Raw genomic sequence first — 21,883 nt, forward strand, 5'->3', positions numbered from 1 at the left:
GGCCAGCCTGGAGCTATGCCTCTGCCAGCCGCCTGGCCAGGGCACACGCACCAACTGGCAACCATGAGCTACTCAGCAGATGTAAAAACTGGATTCTTCCTACCTTTCCTGCAGCAAGAGCACTAATTTGAGCCTGTGTCTTCTGCATACCTGCCAGCTTTCTATAATTTGGGAGGAACTGGGGTGTCTTGAGACTTCAGACAGATTTGGTTGAAACTAGCCTATGAGTTCACAAGTTAGTGGGAGGCATCGACTGGTAAACATATAGACAAAATAAAAAGCATGAAAATGAAAAAACAATTCTGTCATAAGTGCATAGACATTAATAAAAATAGCAACAAAGATGCAGGTTCCAGCCTGTAAGGCTGTCGAAGTACACACAAGCACTCTATCATTCATTTATATAAGCATTTACAATATAGCTGAAGAACAAAAAGCACATGTATGTTTACACACAGATGCTCATTTAAACTCAAACTAAATTGTCTATCCCAGAAAAATGCTGTGTATACACACCAATCAGAAACAAACAGGAAGACAATAACTGACTGAAAATGAGATTTTTTTTATTTTTTATTTATTTATTTTTTTTTTAAAGTGAAACCACCTAACCAAAACCCACAAGATCTGAGTATTTAAGTAACTACACATTTCCCCTGCCATGTTCTGAAAAACAGCAGACTGCGTTCTTTCCTTTGACTTCTTGTAGTCTGTCCTTGGTCACAAAACAGTAACCTAAGAAAAAAAATGATTTAATTGCTAGTTTTTTGTCAATGACATAATTATATATCCACTCCAAGGTAAATCAACCTGAACTTTGCCAGAGAACAATGCCCTGAAATGACTGTGAAAGCAGCCTAACACATTATTTTAGGATACTTTTTACATAGTTTGCACTTTTAGATCTGAAATTAGGCTTTCACTTTAGAATACAGAGGAAGTAAAAACTGTTATAAATAGTTGATAGGTGCAACATTATTATTTATAGTGACAAGGACTGTAGGATACGGGGTAGACCTATTACTATACTGAGCAATGCAAATATTATACACTGGCTCTATTATAACAACAGGTTATCTGATTACAGCCTACATTTTCTGGTCTTAGCACAGACTACATTTTCCCATGGCACTGGTAGTACATTTTAGAAATTCATTAGCAGCTAATTCACCCAGGAAACTTGAAATTTCTGTATCAATGCATGAAAATTAACATTCCTCATGCAAATGTCCAGCTGTACTCAACATTTTCTCAACAGAACCTTCCAAAAGAAAAGGGTTCCACTCGCCTGAGCTGTGAACTCAAAATCCTCAATGCACCTGTCCTACAATAGATGCAGAAATTTAGCTACAGGGGAAGTAATAAATGCAGCCAGGAGACTTTTTCCTCTCTCTTTTTTCTTCTTCTAAAGTTCTGAAGCTAATGACAATGCTTGTCTTTATTGCTTCAGGCACAAACAAAGAGTAAAAACCTAAGAGGCTTGAGAAAACACCATATTTATCAAACTAGTTTGGTTGCTTATTTCACTGGACTCCCTCCCCCCCCCCCCCCCCCCCATTTCTTTAACAGAAGGCTAATTTGCTCCTTGTATTTTAAAGGTTAGTAGTAAAAAGTGATTAGAAGTTACTGGGGTTTGACATCACAGAAATACTCCCTCCTGAAGTCAGTCTGCGCTGGCCGAAGCGTAGCATTGGCATTGCTCACCAGCCATCACACAACCACTGTTTCAGTATGTCAGGTTTCACAGATCCAAATGGCTTGGAATTCTACAAAATCTCCTGATACTGGCAAGTATCATGACAAAGAAATGCCACTTCAGGACCAAAAAAAAAAAAAAAAAGAGGTTCCTGCAAAATAAAACATAACCATACATGACCATAAAACAGAGGTTTAGAAAAGTTATGGTCTGTGGATTTCTGAAGGTCATCAGAGGTAAGGAAGACTCGTAACTGTAGTATCGAAAGAAGTAAATTGAAGATGGTATTTTGAGCTCTGCTTGGCATTGCTCAAAGTAACTGGTGTTTTACAATTGACTTAAATCTGAGAAGTAACCCAAAACCAGATTCTTGGGACAGTACCAACCTAAATGCCTTCATAATATTACCTTCTCCCATAAGCTGTTACTTCATTTTGCCACAAGAATGGTATGCTGAACACAAATGAAAGACGATGTGGTCCCATCTTGAATAGGAAGTGAGCTGTGTCCTGCAGTCATAATTAGGGAGGGCAGTGGCCCATGAAAAGATGCACACCATAAAAATATCTGCAATCCTGTGGTATATGGTGTACTGTTTTATAATCAATATTCATTCATAACACACTATAAATGAGCATTTTGTAACCTGATGCTGAATTTAAACTGCACTTTGTTTAAAAAATGATTTTGAGGGCAATCAAGGACAAAGGACAGAGCAGGAGCTTAGAGCTTCAGTACTGATATACGACAACACAACATGGATGGCTAGAAAGAAGCTTTTCTGTTTACCTGTACTGAAACCTTCAATTGGCCTTTGCATGATGTTAGTGTTAGAGAAGAGATAGTGTCTTTGAACTAAATTAGGTCAATATTATATGCAGGACAGAATTTTATGAGGGGAGGGGCAGAAAGCTGCCACTTTCTTTTAATTTCAATAAACCACTCACAACATCTTTTAAAAATTAACTAGCTCATAAAAGTTCATCAATCCTGAATTGTAATTAATTTCTGTATGTAGAAAGATCATTTGCCCATAGGTGTTGCTTACTCATTTAAATCAGAGCCACTGCAGCTACCTGACAATTCTATTAAAACAGTTCCTTATGAAACATAACTTTATTCAGCAACTTAAAACACTGAAGCATTAAGACAAAACAGAGCTATCCATTTACTAACACAAATAAAATTGCTATCTGTCATTCATTGAGGTGCTGAGGTAGAACAGTACATTGGAAATTCCTTATCTCAACTACAGTGTAAAAATATTCCAAGCCTGATCCTAGTGTGGAGACAAAATCCAGACATGTTGCCCTCAGAATGGATGGGGGGGGGGGGGGGGGGGAGGGGGGATAAATATACTATATCTACTTTGAAACAAGGGTGAAAATACCTGTCTCTCCCTATCCAGGAAAACCATTTTTATCCATTATGTATGCTATTGTTCAATACCTCAGCTAGGGTCCAAAAGCAATTCTTCTACCATAATGACATATCCAATATTATTATATATCAAGCCTTTTAAGAAATTTACAGAAAACAGATTCCATCATTTCCCACAAGAAGCTGCTGCTGTCTGTACTCAGCACACTCCTGGTACAAGCTTCCCCCATGATATGGGGCAGAGCGTGTTTTTTCAGCTACAATGATCTCTTGTTTACTCAGAAACAAATATGATGTGGCATGTTGGTGGACTGTATGCCACTTACAGCTTTAATACACATTTTTGCATGGCAGATAAAATGCATTCTCTTTCGCTCCTGGCATATCTCTGGGCTAAGCGAACACAGGAGCAGTGCCCCAAGCCCCACTGGAGCAGCACCCACCAGCAGGTAAGCTTACACTCCCGGCAGCAGTTTCTCAGGCCTCAGCAAAATACATTTTCACTATCACAGGGACAAGTTCTCCTAAACCCTGTGGAAAATCAACATCTCAAATGCCAAGCCTTCAGATCCAGGATTCAGATACCTACATGTGTAACTGGAGCCTCCAAACTTGAAAGTTCCAAGCTTTCGTTATCTTTTCAAACCGGATCCAAGCAGGGCTCATTACATCTAAAAAACAGTGTCTGCAGAAATTTCAGGAATAAATAGTGAGTTTGACCTTGACTTGCTCCCTCAGTTTCTACTGCAGAGGAAGCTCTGAGCTTCACGTTGGCAGGGATAGGCTTCTCTCATCTATGCACTTGCCTTAATAACAGCTTTTGTAAGCTCATCCAAGAGAGAAAAGAATGGTAATATCTATAAGGAGACAATATATCTCATTTGATCTTCCCTGAATTACAAATTAATAAAATAATACCACTCTTTTGTAATTTTAACATGAACTACATATGAAAGAAATATATTAAAAACACAAGCCACCCACTCGTCCCCCTCATTTATTTGTCAAACAAACAAAATAAAACAAAAAGCCAGGTAGCTAAGTCAAACATTGAAGTGTAAGAAACATCCTTCTCCTGCCTTGCTGGGGATCCACCCTTCGTTTTCAATTTGGCACACTTTTAGCAGGGTATAAAAGTATGGAAAGGTGAAAGAGAAGAAATGAATTTTAACGCAGATGCACAGGGAGGCAGAATTAACCTAGTACAGACAAGCATGAAGTCTGACCTATCTGAACATTTGAGTTCTGGGTTTTTCAAACTATAAATTATTTTATATATTTCTAGATAATGCCGTGAATTTAATGCACACTTCAATATTCCATTAATACTTTCTTTTTTTCCTAGTCTTAAATACATGCAATTTTCCTTCACTACCATCACTTTTGTTTCTATCAACTCTGGTCAAAATACATTTCCAAAAATCAAGGCCTTTCTCTTTGGCTCATTACAGATAATGACAAGTTGCTAGCTCATAACATTCCTGAAAGTTTCCTCTCCTGAGCAAACAGATGATTTTAAAGTATCCACACAAATACCACCATGTAATAAACGTTGACTTTTCACATCAAACTAGTTGTAGGTTTAATAGAGACCTGCATTTATCCCAAGTGGCATCAGGCTCACTGGTGAAATTATTGCAATATTGGGTTGTGAAAATACACAAAAAATACTGACAACACAGAAAGAACCTTAGCACAATATACACGTTGGTGAGTTCAAAAGGCATCAGAGACAGCTTTATTAATGTGGTAAAAATAGGATCTTTGAGTTTAAGAAGCAAAAATACCCATAAAATAGCACTAACTCATCAACTTCAAAATATAAAAAAAAATTGTCTATACTTGAACTCCTCTTCCCAGTTAACCTCTTGCTACATAATGAGGCAGAGAATGCCCTGCAATATTGGACATGTGTAAGAAATAGCTGGCTTCGTAACCAAACTAGAAAACAGACTCAGGATACACCCCGCCCCCAGCTAAACAAAGTTAAGTTAAAAAAATCATATTGTAAAGACTTCTTCCAAAATTTTGTTCTGCGTTTTCCTGTAATTGTAATGCAGAAAGCCCTAATTACTAGGGAAGAACAAATGCAGATCCGACCCCCCCCCCCCCCCCCATGCCCCAAGCCCAGATTGCGGAGGATGCAAATACAATCTATGGCAGGAATAACAAATGCTTTATTTTCCAAGCGCTCTCCCATGATTTATGAAAGGTGTACCTCACTGTGGGAAGATAATGCCATTTGAAATGGTCCATTTCATAAATCTATCTTCCTCATCCCTAGCTTCATACAGGACTACTATGAGCTCCTGAATCCAATAACATTTTCATCCTCTATTGACAAAAAAAGGACTTTATTTGGAGTGAGGTAATGATGCAGTTATAGAGGAGCAGCAGCTAAAGCTTGGTCTCAGGGGCTTTCGTTGGCAGTGCCATACAGCTGCAAAGGAGAGGAAACTAGTATAAACAGAAAAAAAATAATCAACACACACTACATCCCTTACGTCCTTTTACTTCTAGTGGTATTAATTATAACGTGTGCCTAATCCTCTGTATGAGCACATAAATGTTTTGCCTGCATTTTCTCTTCGTTCTGCCATAGATTTATCACTGGGAAACCCAGCTATTTCCTATTCATCTGTTCACCAGCCCAGTATATCTGCTTGTTTACCTATCTGCAAGAACACCTCCAGAAGAGGTTTTTTGGCCAAATGCAATGATTGCTGTAGTCAGGGACTAATCATAAACATAAGTGAAATTCATTGTGCTGATTTTTTAGTGTTTCAATTAATGGCAAAGGGTAGACAGAAAATACTATCCTCAATGTTATGCAAGGGGCTTGAGCTGAGACTGAAAACCATTAGAAGCAATGCTTGGAAAATGGAAGAACAGGGAAATGAGCAGGCAGAAGATGAGATGAAATGTCTCTGGGAGAATTTGACACGTAAATACAGCCAACAGAAATATTTAAGAGGTTTGCTATTATTATTACTATTCAAGAAAGAGGAGCTGGAGGCACCACAAGTTTCTCATTTCATTTCTGAAACGTTGGTTGTCCTACTCATCTTTGCCATCTCTGACACGGAACAGTAGAAAAGCAAATGTCATTAAAGAAAATTAGACGTATATCAAATAGTTTTAGATAGCAGTCTGGGCTTTGCTTTTGTTAGGAGCTGGAAGCTCTACACTAAACTGGCAACGTGTTCACAGTTTTCATGAGTAAATTTTGGCAGACTTCTTACCCTACTGAAGTGAAATTTAGTGCTTTGAGCAAATTTCCCTCTGGGCTTTTGAGCAATGACATTTTTCTACACTCTACTACCCACAGTTTTGGAGTCTGATAAATGGCCTTTGTAAAACATGAAATTTCCATGGCTTTGGCAAGAACTTTACAAAACATATACATGTTTTGAACTGTCACTCTGAGATCTTAATTTACATACTTTGACTTGTGCATGAAAAGCAATTTCAAGGTCAGATTCTGTGAAGAAATACTGGGTAACTCCATTAAAAGTCTACTGGCACTTTGCATATTTATTTTTCTTCCCCATAGTACGCATGGGATCTCATAAATCAGGATAAACAAACATCAGAGGTCATATATATGTGTGTGTGGTGTATGTCTGCACGCAGAATGAAGGTATGCTGCAAATACCGGACTGCCTCAAGAGTAACAGCAAAGAAACACCACCCCTTGAAACATATATTTATTTCCAGGGATACAAGGTTAGGACCAAAGCTTGGTCATAAAAATGAAAAAACCTACAGTTCTTTCACATTTGTGGAAGAGAATCTCCCACGATGTGTGCAGCTCCAAGTGTGTAGGGCTAATTATACCAATGAAATACAAAAAAAAAAAGAAACAAAAACACATCATGTCTCTGAAGAGGTAAGATTTTATCAGAGACTGAAAGTTTCATTGCAAACGTTTGCTAGATGATATTCTGAATGCTTCTGGAAATGAAATAAGGCTATATTGCCTTACCAACGCAACTCATCATATCCATGATTGCTGGCTTTTCTATTTGCTCTTCATCCTTTTAGAATCATACTACTCTTGGAAGCAACGGAAAAACCCAAAACTCACTAGTCATGAGTTTTTATATAATATTAGAGGCTACAGAGATTATAGGAGTGGATCTCTAAGACACAGAAGAGCTACAAAAAGCTACAAAAGCAGTGCTGCTAAAAGAATGGATACGAGAGCATAAAAAGCTATTAATTTTGAGAGCAGAGATGGCTTGTTTGTGCTAAGATGAACAATAAACTGTAGAAGGCCATCCTATAGCAAACTCTATGCAAAACTGCTCCTATCTTATCCTGCTGTCTTTTTCTTTCCTTTTTTTTTTTGGGGGGGGGGGGGGGGGGGGGGGGGGGTGGTGAGGGGGGAGCACAGGCATTTGTCTTTTTCTTGAGAGCTGCAGCCATGTGTGCAACAAGGAATAGGAATACTGTATTTAGAGATCCACTAAAAATCAGTCCCTTTTGAACTCTATTCCTCTAAGTAGAGCTGTACAGAAATGAATCTGATGTTTTTTGGAGCACCACAAGCATAGATCCAACATTAACGTTTGTATAATACAGCTCTTGAAACTGAAAAAATGCATCAAAGGCTTTTAATATAATACTATGACTGTACATTAATTAAGATATACATTCTTTGGTTTTACTGAAACATATAAATACCTTGGTCAATTTAATGCACAGTTTTGTAAACTTGATTGCCTTAAAAAAAACACTTCAGATTGTTGTGGCAAAACCACCCGTTCTGGAGGAATCATGGGTTTGTTCGTATCGTTTCCCCCCTCCTCCCCCTTGATGAACCTGAGTCAAACTACCAGCATTTGAGACATCAGGAAAGGATTTTATTGCTTATTCTGATGCCCATGAACAATAATGGAGATCTGCATACCTCATTTCCTGAGAAATCATCTGCCATTGTGAGCTACAGGCCAAGGTCAGGCCTCCCCCTTTGCACACTATTTCAAGTTTGGATGGGACAAGGCTCCTAGCCTCCCTGTATCCCAGTCCGAGTAGACTTCGATCCAAATACCACCTCGGTGCTTCTGACTGACACACATTGCAGGCCTTTAAGACTGATTCGATGTTCACAATCGGATTTCCTCTTAATAAGCAGTCATGATAGATATCTACCAACATGTTTATGTCCCCAAGGAGAAGTGGTGAGGATAAGAGGTGCACACCACAGGACAGTAGTTTATCACTACTAATAACTCCCCATTGTCCAAATTACTGTGCTCTGGTAAACGTTCTGTCTCCTTTTTGACCGAGTCAAGACGATGAAAGCCTAGCCTGCAACTTGGCACCGAACAAGGCATGAGAGAATGAGCAAGCTGAGGATCAATACAAACAACATAGAGGTGACATTAATCGCTTGGAGCATTAATAGGCCATGTGCGAGTAGAAACTAGCTTAGTTTTGAAAACCAAAGGTGCTTGCCTGCCTTTTGTGATCCCGTTTTGCTAGAACGGCCACAAATGTCGCTTTTGTCTGCTGAGCAGCCTAGGACCAGACTCTGTCTGAGAGGCAGCAGCAGAAGGTTTCCCTGGGGTGTTCTGCAGGAGGTGAATGCAGCGTTAGGCACCCCGGGATGTATGAGATGAGTTAGTAGCGCTGCCTTTTTGTTCCATCATTTTTAATTCTTGACAGCAGTCTCTGTGGCTCTTGATGGGTTCATTGTATTTATTCTAAACTTAATAAACACAACAAAAACATGCCACAAGTGCATCCAAGTCTAAATATATAAAACTTCTGTTTTAAAACTCTCTTCCCCTGCCCCCCCCCCAAAGCCACTCTTGATCTTTTACATCAATCACACTTAGACCACCGCTTCAATATGTTATTTTAGGAAGATCAGCAATTGCAGGATACTTCATGATTCTGGAGCAATAATAATATAATAAAAATAATAAAATAAAAAAATTCTTTAGGAAATTTCCCCACAGGAAAGACAAAACTTGGAGCCTCAGCACTTGTAAATGGCCTCTGAGAGCCCCCTGTAGTTATTTACTGGTAGAGTTTGAAGTAGTTTCATTATTCTTCCTGGAGATGTTTACCTTCTGAATACTCTTGCTAATGAAATTAGCTGGCAGTACTTTAGTTAAGTTTTGCTAGCAAAATGTAGGCTCTGTGTAGCCAAGCTCCTTGGGCCCCAGCTCACCTCCTTTCTAACACTGACAGTATATTTATTTTAACGTTTGACTATCTACCAAATTTTAGAGAGCTTGTTTAATGGCCTTTTCCAAAAATCTTCCATTCATTTCTTTAGTTTCTCACTTTATTTTGAAAAGAAAAAGGGAGAGAAATCACAGTTATAAAAACAAAGCCAGCAGAAGGGAAAATATTCAGTACCTAGAAACTGAAAATTTGAGTATTTGCTTTTTATGGGGCACTGGAGTCTCCTAAAATACAGAACTGCTAGAAAACTTAAATGCTGAGGACAAAAAAAGTTCACTCAATGGCTATGCAAATACACTACAGTTTTGAATAGCTTTGAAAAATAATTTAAATACTTGTGTTTCAATTTATGGTCCTAAAATGCCTGAAAAACACATTCCTACTTTTTAAATGGATTTTTTTAAGTGAGTCTTAAATACGCTTTGATTATTTCCATTCTTGACATTATGCCTACTCAGGCATTTTGTACAGCAATTTGAAAGCAGAAAGGCAATTCCTAGCAATACCAACAGGTATATATTGATTTAACAAACACCTCCTCTTAAAGATGCACTTTCTTCTTCTCATGGAAAAGAAAATGTGAATTTAAACTGAATAAAGCCAAAAGCTAAAACACATTGTCTATAATGATTTCTTTGATGGAGAAAGCTCAGGTTCAAGTTCATTATCTTGGTATTTTCAGAGGAGCTTGCCTGCAGCTCTTAGGAGCAACATTTAACTGAATTTTATATGTGAACATTAAAGAAACAGTAATGCACAGGTATAAAGTAAATGATCAAACTGGAAGTAAAGTGTACAGCTTTCTCCCTGTTAGCCTACACTGTTATTATCTTTTCAGAAGATGTCAAAACCTTTTCTCAGGATTTCTCATTTTTCATACATTTTGGAAGTAGGTACAATTACTTTAACAGCTCTCTATAGCACTAAGACATCTGTAGCAAAATCCGTTATTTACTTCAAAGCAAGAAGATTCTGAAGGCAGAAGGAAATGGCAGGCAGAAGCAGAGGTCCAGAGACATTGCTATTAAACTTCTGGGTTTAATGAAACACAAATACAAAGAATATTTTATGTAAATCTGTGTACGCAGAGGACAAAAATGCATTTGTAGGCACATATATTGTATAATACCAGAGGCCAGAGTGATAAGCATTCTCTTGTCAATTCCTGACTGGAGCTTTAGTGTAAAACAAACTGGAATGCACATACCTACAGTCATTACGTTATTTCATCCGAGTCTGACTACTGACTCCATTTCAAACACATCCCCCTGATCTCTTAAAACTAGGACTTGCATGAAAAGTAGTCTGAAGCATAAGCCTTGCGATAGCCAGGAAAACACATGCACCAACATATATTCCCCACACACTCAATGCAGGCTCAGTGTGAAAGGTGATGAAAGGTACAGATATTGTGCTGTAAAGGGAACTACACTTGAAGGCACACAACTCACAAAGGGCAGGACCATAGAAACCTGCTTGGAAATTGGACACAAAAGTCATCACAGCCCTGCGGCTGCCATAATTTATGTCTCAAACATTTATGTTCATCCTCCCCTTTCCCTCCGCCTTCTCTTCCTGCTCTTAAATTTTTCAGCTCTTCAAGAAAACAAAACAAAATGCTCTTCTTGTAGCAGTCCCTCCAACAGTCATAGTGGCCCAGCTAAGAGCACGTCAATGTCCCAGTCTGAAACTGTACTTTCAAAGGATTTTAAAACAAATAAAAACAAGCTAGGGAAAGAAGCAAAAAAAAAAGTTTGTCCCTGGCTCAGATTCAAAACATTTTACAAGAATCCAAGTTCTGTGTTGGCAAAGAAAGTAGCAGGACACAGTCCTGTGAGCAAGGGGAAGCAACACAGCATCATTTACACCCAGGGCTGTGTTCAGGTACCGTAAGGTTGTGTTTTTTGTTGTTGTCCATTTCTTTCTTTTTTTTGGATAATTACTTTTGTTTTTAAAAGCAGGATGGGAAGAAAATACAGCTGGGGTTGGGTGGTGCAAGTAAACCATGTTGTACCAGTCCTGCAGAATCTGTCTCTCTTTTCCTGAAGGGCCACCACTTCCCAGTCCCCTCCTCAAGCTGACTGAGTTGTGCTAAATCTGATATCTAAGATGCTAAAATATATAGGATAATTAAAATAACACACCTGGGCCTACGATAATTTGTGTCCCCAGTGTTTAGGCCCCTCATCTTCCGTTGTATTTACAGCAATTTCATTTCAATACCATTGTAATTACCTAGTGACCAGAGACATTCCTCTTCAACAGCAAAATACACTTTTACTGTGTTTTACTGCAGCTAAAAAAGGAAACATATATAAAATCTCAGACACAGACAATTAATCAAGCTTAACCGTAGCCTAATAACAAAGCAAGCAAAGTGGAAAAATATATATGCTGGCATCCCACCACGCACTGCCACATTTTAAGGAAGTGTGAAGGCTTAGTTTGTTAGGATTATAGAAGAGGCTTCAGCAACACACACCAATATGCATAATAAGCCATAGAGTCAGGCATACTCTTCACTGTGCTAAACTACAATAATCTAATTGTTAATTAGACAAAATAATCTGGAAAGTTATTTTTCTGCTTTACATCTGTGTTCAGGGCTCAGCTCCTAGTGACATCTGTCAGGTCGGGAATAATCAAGTTTCTAACCTTCATGGTCCAGGGAGAGGGCTGCTGTGCAGCTAAACACAGAGAAATAAACCTAAGGAGAACTATTTTGAGTGGCACTGTGCTACTAAGCCACAGCAGCACTAGCTTCCCAGGTGTAACACTTTCTGGTAGCAAAACATTGCTTTGGCATTTATACAGAATTACAACACATCTGCAGTTAATGAGTAGCTACATCTCCACCAGCCCCAGCTAGAAGCTGATGGGCAGCTCTGTGCATGCCACATCAGATGCTACTCACCCCATACCACTGTCAGCTGGGGCACGTTCATATTACCACACAATGGGAGCAACAGCATAGTAGGACTGGCGCTCAGGTGTGGGGGACACATCTTTCACACTGTGCTCTCAAAGACCATGAAATCTGGAGGCCATACCCTCGGAAAGTCTCAGAAATGCTGCAACGAAGCACGTGTGGTATCACAGGATGGGAGCTCAACACCTACACCACCACAGAGTTGCCACTCAGGTATCAACAAAACTTTGCTTTGTAAGAAGAAATAGCGCAGCTGCTAGAAGCATTAACTCTTACTGGCAGTGTAGCATTGATAAGAAAGGTTGAACACAGAAGCAGCACGTGAGAGTTTGGGTACACAGCTCGTAGTTCTGAGACACAGTTACAAGGAATGATTAAGATAAAAATATTTAATGGATTTGTGTGGTACTGGATTTTGCTAAAGGGATCACAGAAATCTGAGTTAGAAGAGATGCTTTACAGAACCGAATACACACTAAACATTGCAAACACTGCTGACAACTATGTTGCTTCCAGCGAGTTCAGAACAGAGGTTTATTTTTCCTTTATCAGATTTGCCTTCCAAGTCTCCTTAGAGCAAAAGCGCTACCACATGCACACAGTAGCCTCATCTTTAAAACCAAGGTCTGTTTGGTAAGCAATCCTCTTAAAAAAAAAAAAAAAAGAGGGAACACTAAAAAAATGTTAAGTGGAGATGAGCGCAAAATTTGGCTGGAAACGTGGTCTATTTGTCAAGCTGTAGTGATTGCTAATCAGATATAGAAACCTGGATGAAAACAAAAAAAGAAAAAAAAGAAGGAAGGGGGAGTGAGGAGGAGAATATGAATGAGATCGAGAGCAGGTATGAAGAAAAACTTTTCCCTCTACAATTATATAGCAACAACAACATGAAACAAAAGTAAAACATGTTCACTGTAACTGAGGACAATGCTAGCATGGTTTGAAAGTCACCAAAGAGTAATTGTACACGCTTTTGTTAATACATTCCACTAGGATTTCTCTGGGCACTAGAAACTGCTCACTGCTTTTGCATAATAAAGCCAACCTGAGATCAGACACAACAAAACTCCATTATTCCCACATGTATTTCAGTAAAGAAGTCAGAAAATGCTCTTTGGAATTACTATCATGATCAGCACAGAAGGATTTACAGATGTAACAAAGCTAGAAGAAAGCAAGACAGACATCATCTCTCCTTCATTTCCTTCCTAGAACAACTAATTTTTGAAGGAGAACTCACAAAGATTAGTGGGACAGAGCCCCAGTCACAATGAAGACTTTCATCATATCTTTTCATTTACAGTTCTAGCAGATTTGCTGAATTCTTGGAATCTGGTTGGTATGCACTAAGTGAAAGAGTGCTCCAAGGAAAATTGCAAATAATTTTTCAAGGCCAAATAAAATTTACTTGATGCAACTGATACCCAAAGGGAGCTACCTGGGATGGTAACTGTTCTGAACCCTTTCATATCAGGCACAAAACAACTTTCCTATGTTTTTATGACAATAGGCATAACAAAATAACTGCCTCCACATTTACCTGTAGCTTGCCTCACAATATTTTGCTAAAAAAAATAAATAAATAGAAAAACCCTATCCCCATCATGAGTTATTTATGAAGTCCCCACCTGTCTGGAGGTGACAAGCTCTCTGAGAGGAGGCCTCCAGACATATCAGATTCTAGGTATCTAGGACTCCTGTCATTTGACCCTAGGAAGAAAGGCACGTACACATAGCAAATGCTTTACTTAAGTAATTTTTTCCCATCTCTCCAACATGGCACTTCAGCAATCTGGGTAGAGCAGCAGATTTTTTCACTTTTTTCCTTCAAATATATACTTTGGCTCCTAATAATCAAGGGATATTTCCTATCATGGTAAAGAAGGAATTTCTTTAATATCTTCCTGTTGAAGCAAGCAATGTCACCTTAAAGTGTCAGGTAGAATTTATTTCAGTGAGCTAACAATATTCATTTCCTTACCCTGGTGTTCCTTTTAGCTTTGAGAGTCTACACACAGATTTCTCTGAAATGTAGTTCATTTTAAACATAAGGAGAGAAGTGGAGGAATAGACAAACTTATCTCACCAGAAAATCTTTATAGAAGCATGTCTCCCTGAAGAAGAAAGGCTTTATGCTTATAATTTCATCCAATATCTTTTCAAATGTTTGAATAATGGGCTTTACAGAATGCCTTTTTGATACTAACTGAACTTTACAACTAATAAAACCCTCTTTCTGAGCTTTGTTACTTATGTCTAGAATCCACAAAGTGTCTTTTATAAATAATAACCTTAGCTAATTATAGATAGTAAATAACCTCAGCTTTCAAGCCTCCCCATATATCATTTTGCTAAATATTAATCACAGCTTTAAGCTGTCTAACGAGCTCCTAAAAGCAAGACATTACCAAAGAGATCCCCCACTACAAGGAGTCTCAAACTATCCATCAAAACCCCTTGCATAAAAAGGGCTGATTAAAACTTCCTGGCATGGCCTTTTATTTGCTCACGTTGGTTCTCTATTTTCCACATGAGCCTCAGTTCACCTTCATCAGGACAGGAGAGTTATCAGCCTCAAAGAACCTGTTATCCTGAGCCTGACATGGTGCGAATGAGCCTGGGTAGGCAGAAAGTGCTGCATTAACTTGGATCTCCTCTTTCTTAATTAGGACTTCAAACAATAGGTGGGGAAAAATCAGGACCAACCACTATTATGTATTAGCTTTCATTTCTGTGCATTGATTGAGCTTATGTTGTTTTATGTGTGTGATGAAAGGGCAAATCAAAACCCATTTCTCTTTCTTGTCAATTCTCTCTCTTTTTCAACTATTTATCTTTGTATTGTATTGCAGCAACAGATGGCACATTAAAAATAAATTCACTTTTGGGGAACTGCGTACTGTGCAGCTTAGTCTTACCATCCAAAATGGATATGTAAATGATTTCTTGTTAGAAAAGTACCTATAAAATATAGTAACATGATACTTAATAAGGAATAATAGAAACACTTTGGGAAGAACACAGGTCTTTCTGGCATAGGAACTCTCCTTGACCTAAAGACTTCTGTATCTTACTGAGTTGCTGGCTTAGTTAAAGAAATAGCTATGTATATCTATCTATATAGACACATCACTCAGTTTATTTTCCTCTCTGATTTTCCTAGAGGAACTGGTTTCAAATGTTTTCCACATTCGTTTCCTCCTGGCACATTTACAAACAGTTCTCTCAACAGGACTCACTGGATATTATTAGCATTCTTTAAATAGTAGTTTCCAATAAATTCAAATAAACAATGTCACTGTCAGCAAACATCGTACAGTAGGTCAATTTACAATAATAGTATCAATGTACATTTAGCAAGATGCTTGGAAAATATGACCTCCCAGTCACGTTTAAAAAAAAATCTTTACAATTGTAAGTTTATAACATTTTAAGCCTTACTCAAAGGTCCACACGCGAAGTACAACAAACCAGAATAGCACAGGCATAAGAAACCTCACCAGCATTAACATGCATTTGCCACGTAAATAGAAAATAACGAGTTAAAATCCTTCACAGCACGTTCCCTAATTCAGTGGCAATTAATCAACTGAGATAGGAGAACTGTATGAGTATCAGTTTTATACACTCAGAAGAAACAGCAGCACGAAATACATTCCTTTCCTATGAGCAACAGCACCAAACAATTACAGCAATAATCATTAGCAGTGTGTAGGAAAAAAGTGTGCGTAGGAGGAGGGACAGGTCATAGTTAAGCTGTCTTTCTATTAATCATCATTATAAGAAGGGAAAGAAGAAATATTAAATTTCCATTCTTATAAAGTTCAGTCATTATTTTTCAAACTTCATTTGAAACCACTCTTCAGCATAGCAGTAACCCACAAATCATGGAGAAACCAGCAATGCACATGACGAGATAGTATCCAGTACAGAACGTGTTTCTCAGGACGAAATTTTGGTTATACAACCTTTATTTTCACTGTTTTGTAACAGTAGCCCCACTTTACTGCTTCAGTCTTTCTTTAATGCAGAAAAAAATAAAAATTGGGGAATTTACCCTTTAATAAAATTGAATACGGCCTCACTTTTTAAGCCAAGAATGATGAGCTGAACAATACCTTCACACACCTTAAAAATATTCTATTAAAAAGGACAGAGCTAATCATCTCTGAGAAGAGAGAACGGTGATTTTATTTCCCCCTTAAGGTGGATAAAAAAACCCTCTACATATATACATGCTTCCCAATGTTCAGAATATTGGGAAACAAATTATTTTTTAAAAGCATTGTTGTTAGAAATTACTTCTCCTACGAGAAAGACGATATTTAAACTGCTGTAACTTGGCCCAGTCAAAAGCAATTTGCAGGAGGACACTGAAAGGCAAATATATACATACAAGGGACAGGCCTGCTAACACATTAAACACAATCACAGAGCTTGACAGTTCCTCTCTCAAAATAAATTTATTTGAAAGTAAATAAATACCCCTGTTGAGCCAGGCTGTATTTAGCATCTCAGCTTTCCTTCCTTCCACCCCCACAACTGTGCGTCAAATATGTTTTCATCCTCTTGTTTGTCTGTCTCCCCTAATCAGGACTCTGTTGTTGTACAGAGCGAGTCGGGGCATTTAGTGGAAATCAAGATGGATTTAGTTTGGAATTAAGTAGATTCCCATGACAGGAAATATTAAGAGATGATGGATGTCTGACAAATATTTAAAAAAAAAAAAAGCAAAAAAAAAAAGAAAATCAACTCCTGTTTCAGAAAGCAGTCTGCAAAGCTAGATTTATGAAGCTGAACTTTAAACTAAAAGGAACATATTTTTCCAGGCTTTATGTATTAGCAATATTGCATTTAATTTAGAGATTAAATAAATGCTGTAGTTTGAGGCAGCCCATGAGAGCCTAGATGCTGCATGTAGGCAGGCTTACAGTTTTGAAGCTATGAAATATGTCTCCTGTTTTGACACTATTGTAATAGCATAGCTGTTCACTTTCCTTGTTTCCATGGGGTTTATGGTCCATAAAGTTTAATAACAATCTTAACAGCTGAACAGTGAGCACACATCTCTGGGAGGCTGCTGTACAAAACAGGACCTGAATTTTATCCATGCAGCTTTTAGTGGCAGTACATGCCCTTTTCTCACCACTACCCACATGTACCCGCACCCTTGAAGAAGGCACCAAACAACGGCCATTTACTCAGCTTGGAAAAGGGATCAGACACCATCTTGGCCTTCAGGAGGTGAACAAACAGCACTCAAAACACGAGGTTATGGAATCAACCAATTTCAGAAAAATGAAATAAAAACCTTGACCAGTAGGTCCTGTGGGAAAAATATCCATCCAGGAGCACCCACAAGCAGCACTGACTTTCATGCATCTAGGCTAGTAGAAAAATTATACGTTGTATGGTGCAAAAAGATTTTCTACATTTTGAGGTGTAGATGTTCCTCTTCACTTACCCTTTACCCAGGGAGTGAACCTCATCAAGCCAGGAAAGTTTCAGTTCCTAGCAAAACTGGCTCCTAGCTCGTACCTTGACTAATTACATTCCATAAGAGAAAAAGGGCTTGCTTTGGTGACACAGAGCTGGAGCAGGTTATCCTCAGAAGAAGACAAAACAAAGCTACCACATTCAGGCTCGTAAACATCTTTTTCAGAAAGGACATAAGCTTGTGCCCACTTCTATCTTCAGAGATAGCCCAAAGCAAACAGAAAAAAAGCTAAACGGACCACACAAGTTGTTTAGAGAGAGAGCAAGATCCCCAAAACACAACTACACATCCCCTACCTCTTTCAGTAGTCCAGTCCAGCCTCTGTCTTTGGCTTCTGCTTCCTTTCTGGCTACCACAAAAACATCAAAAAGATGTGACAACCCTGAAAGTACTTAAAACTAATGTGGGAGATTCACCTGCATCTTGTCTGGCATTAGGTCAGCAGATGGCCCTCAGGTGAGCAACTGTGCTTGCTTTGCCTGGCTTTGATCCTGGCTTGTTTCCATTATGGCCTGCTTGTAGGGCATCTGCTTTACAGGCTAGGTATTTTCTGGTACATGCTAGGCAAATTTATTCATTTGTGATTAGGATCATAAAGTTAAGTTTGAGCAGAAATACTGTAATAGTGGTTAAAATTTAACCTGAGTTCTCTTCCAGGCTGTCCTGTTGGAAAATTTTGAGTTATATCAATGATTGGTTACGGGAACCCTCCTAGAAAAGGAAACTTCCTCACTGGTAGGCTTTTATTTTGATTAATTTAGGACTGCCTTAGACTACATTCTCAAATATTGAATTTATTAAAAACATCCAAAGACAAGGTCCTTTGTCTACTGATAATTCTTCTCCACCACCTATTCCACCATTTTCATGATACTACTTTTTTTTTTTTTAAATAGAAGTGAAAAGGAACATTCAACTTTCAAATCTGGATTTGCATAACTATTTGTAAGGGAGAACTCTATACAGGTACAGGATATTAAACGACTTTTCCCCCCTTTTAAAATAATTGAATAGATTTCAACTTGATTGTGTCTCTTTAACATTTTACTGGATCTTTTTTTTTTTTCAATGAATTTGACACATCAAGTAATATCAGAGTAAATCTACCTAAAATATTTACAATTACTTGCAAGATATTTTCACATGAACCAGTAAATTGAAACTTCCTCTCAGAGGAGACACATAAAAAACTCATTTTTATGGTGGTTATTGTAATTTTAATAGGCAATTTCATAGGTAAACAGAAGTGCTTGATCTCCATTCACCACTGTATAACAGGCTGCGCTGCATATCTAATGGCATCACATGGATTTGTGTACAAAATGAACAAGAATTATAAATGTCTCCTTCTGTGATTTAAACTATACAGTTTTATGTACTTCAGCTACAGTGCCTAAGAAGAAAACACAACACATATTTATATTATACAAATAGGCAGTCTACTTCCTTTGGGAATAAAATTTTAAGAAGGAAATGCTTCAGGTTGGCATTAAAGCAGATGTTCAGCAGAAGGAGCTGTGCACACATCTACAGAGTAGCCTCCATCCAAGCTGGTTCACTGAAATGTGTGCATGCTCAAAAGATCTGAAATTTGTGTAGGCAAACGACACTTTCATGACTGGAGTAGATTAATAGAGTAATAGATTTAAAGGCTAGAAGGGATCATTATGATCATCTAGTATGACCTTCCGTTTAACAGAATTTAGCCAAGGGATTCCCGCATCAAGCCTACGGCTCATAACTTCTGGTTGAGATACAACTAGTATCTTTTAGAAAGACACTCAATTTTGATTTAAAGACTTCAAGTGATGGAGAAGTCACTACCTTGCTAGACAAGTTGTTACAGACCTTAATTACACTGCTTCATGAAGACAGTGCTTTATTCTTTCACTACTGGATAAAAAAATAAGAAAATGTCTCATTCTTGTCGTTTTTTTCTGAAATCTCCAAAATCTTTACATGCAAACAACAAAACCAGGACCAACAGTTAAATAATGTTTAAATTACAGTGGTAATGTTAATAATAATACAACAATGATTCCACTTGGAGAAGAAAAAAAGCCTGTCAGCCATTTGGTCTTTCTCTGTTACACATATTCATGAAGATATACTTCAAAGAAAAGGGTGAAATAAAAAATGATGCAAATACGCTAAGTTTAGTCACATTGGAATGCATGAGGATAGTAAAACAGCTTAATACAGATTTTTTTTTTTCATTTTTTGAAGTTATCTTTGATTTAATAGTTCATGGAGAATAGGAACAATTCATGGGAAATATGTACCCATGGACTCACCTACATCATGTCGCCTGGCTTGGGTCCCAGGCATGTTAGAGAAGCCTTCAGGTTTTTAATGTGCTATACTCTTCTGTTCTGGGCATGTGCAGATGTGGGCTACAATGGTGCAGGCTGCCAGCTACAGAGCATCTGAAAACTCTCTTATGGTACAGAAATCCTCAGCTGCTTGTTAGGACAGCTTTATGGAAAGTGAGATGAGGTTTTGGCCCCATCATTTAGCTATACTTGGCCATAATTCAATTTCTCACAAATAGCGATTTTGGCATGTTCTCTTTCTCTTGTACAACCATGATACATGCAGTGGGAATAATAAATTACCATGCTATTACATGACAACAGAAATCTCAATGTGTTTGGTTGTATGTGCAGAACTAAAACTGTGGGCTGTTTTTTTTCAGTGCACTTTCACTAGACTAGATTCTAACATATTTACACTGATTAGTATTGGACTACTGAACATGTGAGATTGAGAATTCATGGAGCAAAAGACTGCCATTATGAATAGGGTTTTGTTGTTTGTTTTTGTAAAAATGAAAGCCAAATAATATGTAGTTAGAATTGCTCTCATATATGTCAGGCGTATATTGCAATAAAATTGAGAACTGGGGTTTGGAGGAATGTCCACAAATGTTGCTTCTGCCTCAGATGTGATTATACACCTCCTTGGAAAACACAATTGTGTAATGCAAATGTCCTTTACAATTCATTAAAATTTGCTGTTAGAGTCCACTAATATTTGAGTTGGGAAGTTAAAAACAGGAAAGCAAAAGGTATGCAAATCAAGACAACCTTTTTTTCTGGGGAAAAAAAAAAAAAAAAAAGGGCTATTTTCATTCTAAGAAGCCAGTGGGTGGGAAAATATATTTCTGCTACAAAAATGAGCAGTCACTTTCACTGAGAAGGAAATACTGAGTTGCTTTCTCCTAAGCTCTCAACGGAGCATAGCCTGATGGTTTATCCATGGCATATGGGTTGCAGCCCAAGAGAGCTAAAGAGAAAATTTGGAAGCTTGTGTCAAATTTTCTGTTCTCTATATAGCTTTGGCCTAGGCCTCAGCAGTAGTCCCCTGGGATAGAATGATGTACTGCAATATAACAAGCTGCCTGACATTTTGAAATGCCTTAACCCCCAGCTTTCCATCCACCTTTTAGCCCTTGCAGCATCTTCCCTCCCCACATGGAGCTGCATGATGTACGGTATAAGACTTCACTAAAAAGAAAAAATGTTGTCATCTCTTTGTCCTTGAGGTATTTAATCAGCAACGACTCTCTGCTTCGTTAATAACATTTTCAGTTATATATTCTGAAATGCCAGTTATTGTATAGAAGACAGGCTCTATGAATGTCTCGTGTCCCTTGCCCATGCACATGCCAAGTCTGAGCAAAGTCTCGGGACTCTTTTCTAGTTTTTTTCTAACCAGAATGCAGGATAGGGGAGGAGGGGCTGGGTGCAAGACGATGAAAATGGAAAGCACTGTTTTCCTGTAACCTCAGAAATTGCAAGCTCCTGTTAAAAAATAAAGGCTCCTGGATTACTAAAAATGGAAAGCACAAATGTGAACATTTAAGCCAAGCTGATGCAAGTAAGAGAGAAGAAATTTATTATATACTTCCAGTGACTTTCAGATTTATAACTGACTGGTAGCAAGTAGACAAACTCTTGAAAACACCACAGTAATTATATACCCAAACCAAAGTCTTTTCCTCCTCTCAAAGTGGAAAACACTGATGAACCGGAAGCGTTATTAATTAAAAAACTCTAAATGCTATGGGCTTGAGCTCCAGTAGTTCATGTCACATTCTTCTCTTTCTCTAAAAAGTCAAAACATTGAGGAGTTGAATATAGCTCCTCTCATACATTATCCCCCTAATGACTTTGACCTATTA

At 38.1% G+C, this 21,883-nt stretch overlaps 1 protein-coding gene across 2 annotated transcripts in view; it reads right to left on the bottom strand.

Annotated features, from left to right (window-relative positions):
• WWOX (WW domain containing oxidoreductase) overlaps positions 1–21,883 on the bottom strand; it is a 510,213-nt gene that overhangs the window by 140,473 nt on the left and 347,857 nt on the right. Inside the window, exon 9 of one of the 2 annotated variants that reach the window (XM_035543240.2) lies at positions 604–735. The exons of the other annotated variant lie outside the window; for it this stretch is intronic. Within the exon in view, the coding sequence (XP_035399133.2) occupies positions 721–735 (15 nt within the window). The 3' untranslated portion in view covers positions 604–720. Of the gene's footprint in view, positions 1–603; positions 736–21,883 lie in introns of those variants that run through there. 2 annotated transcript variants of the gene reach the window in all.

Source organism: Cygnus atratus, chromosome 12 (assembly GCF_013377495.2).
Source record: "Cygnus atratus isolate AKBS03 ecotype Queensland, Australia chromosome 12, CAtr_DNAZoo_HiC_assembly, whole genome shotgun sequence".
In the NCBI taxonomy this organism is placed as follows: Eukaryota; Metazoa; Chordata; class Aves; order Anseriformes; family Anatidae; genus Cygnus; species Cygnus atratus.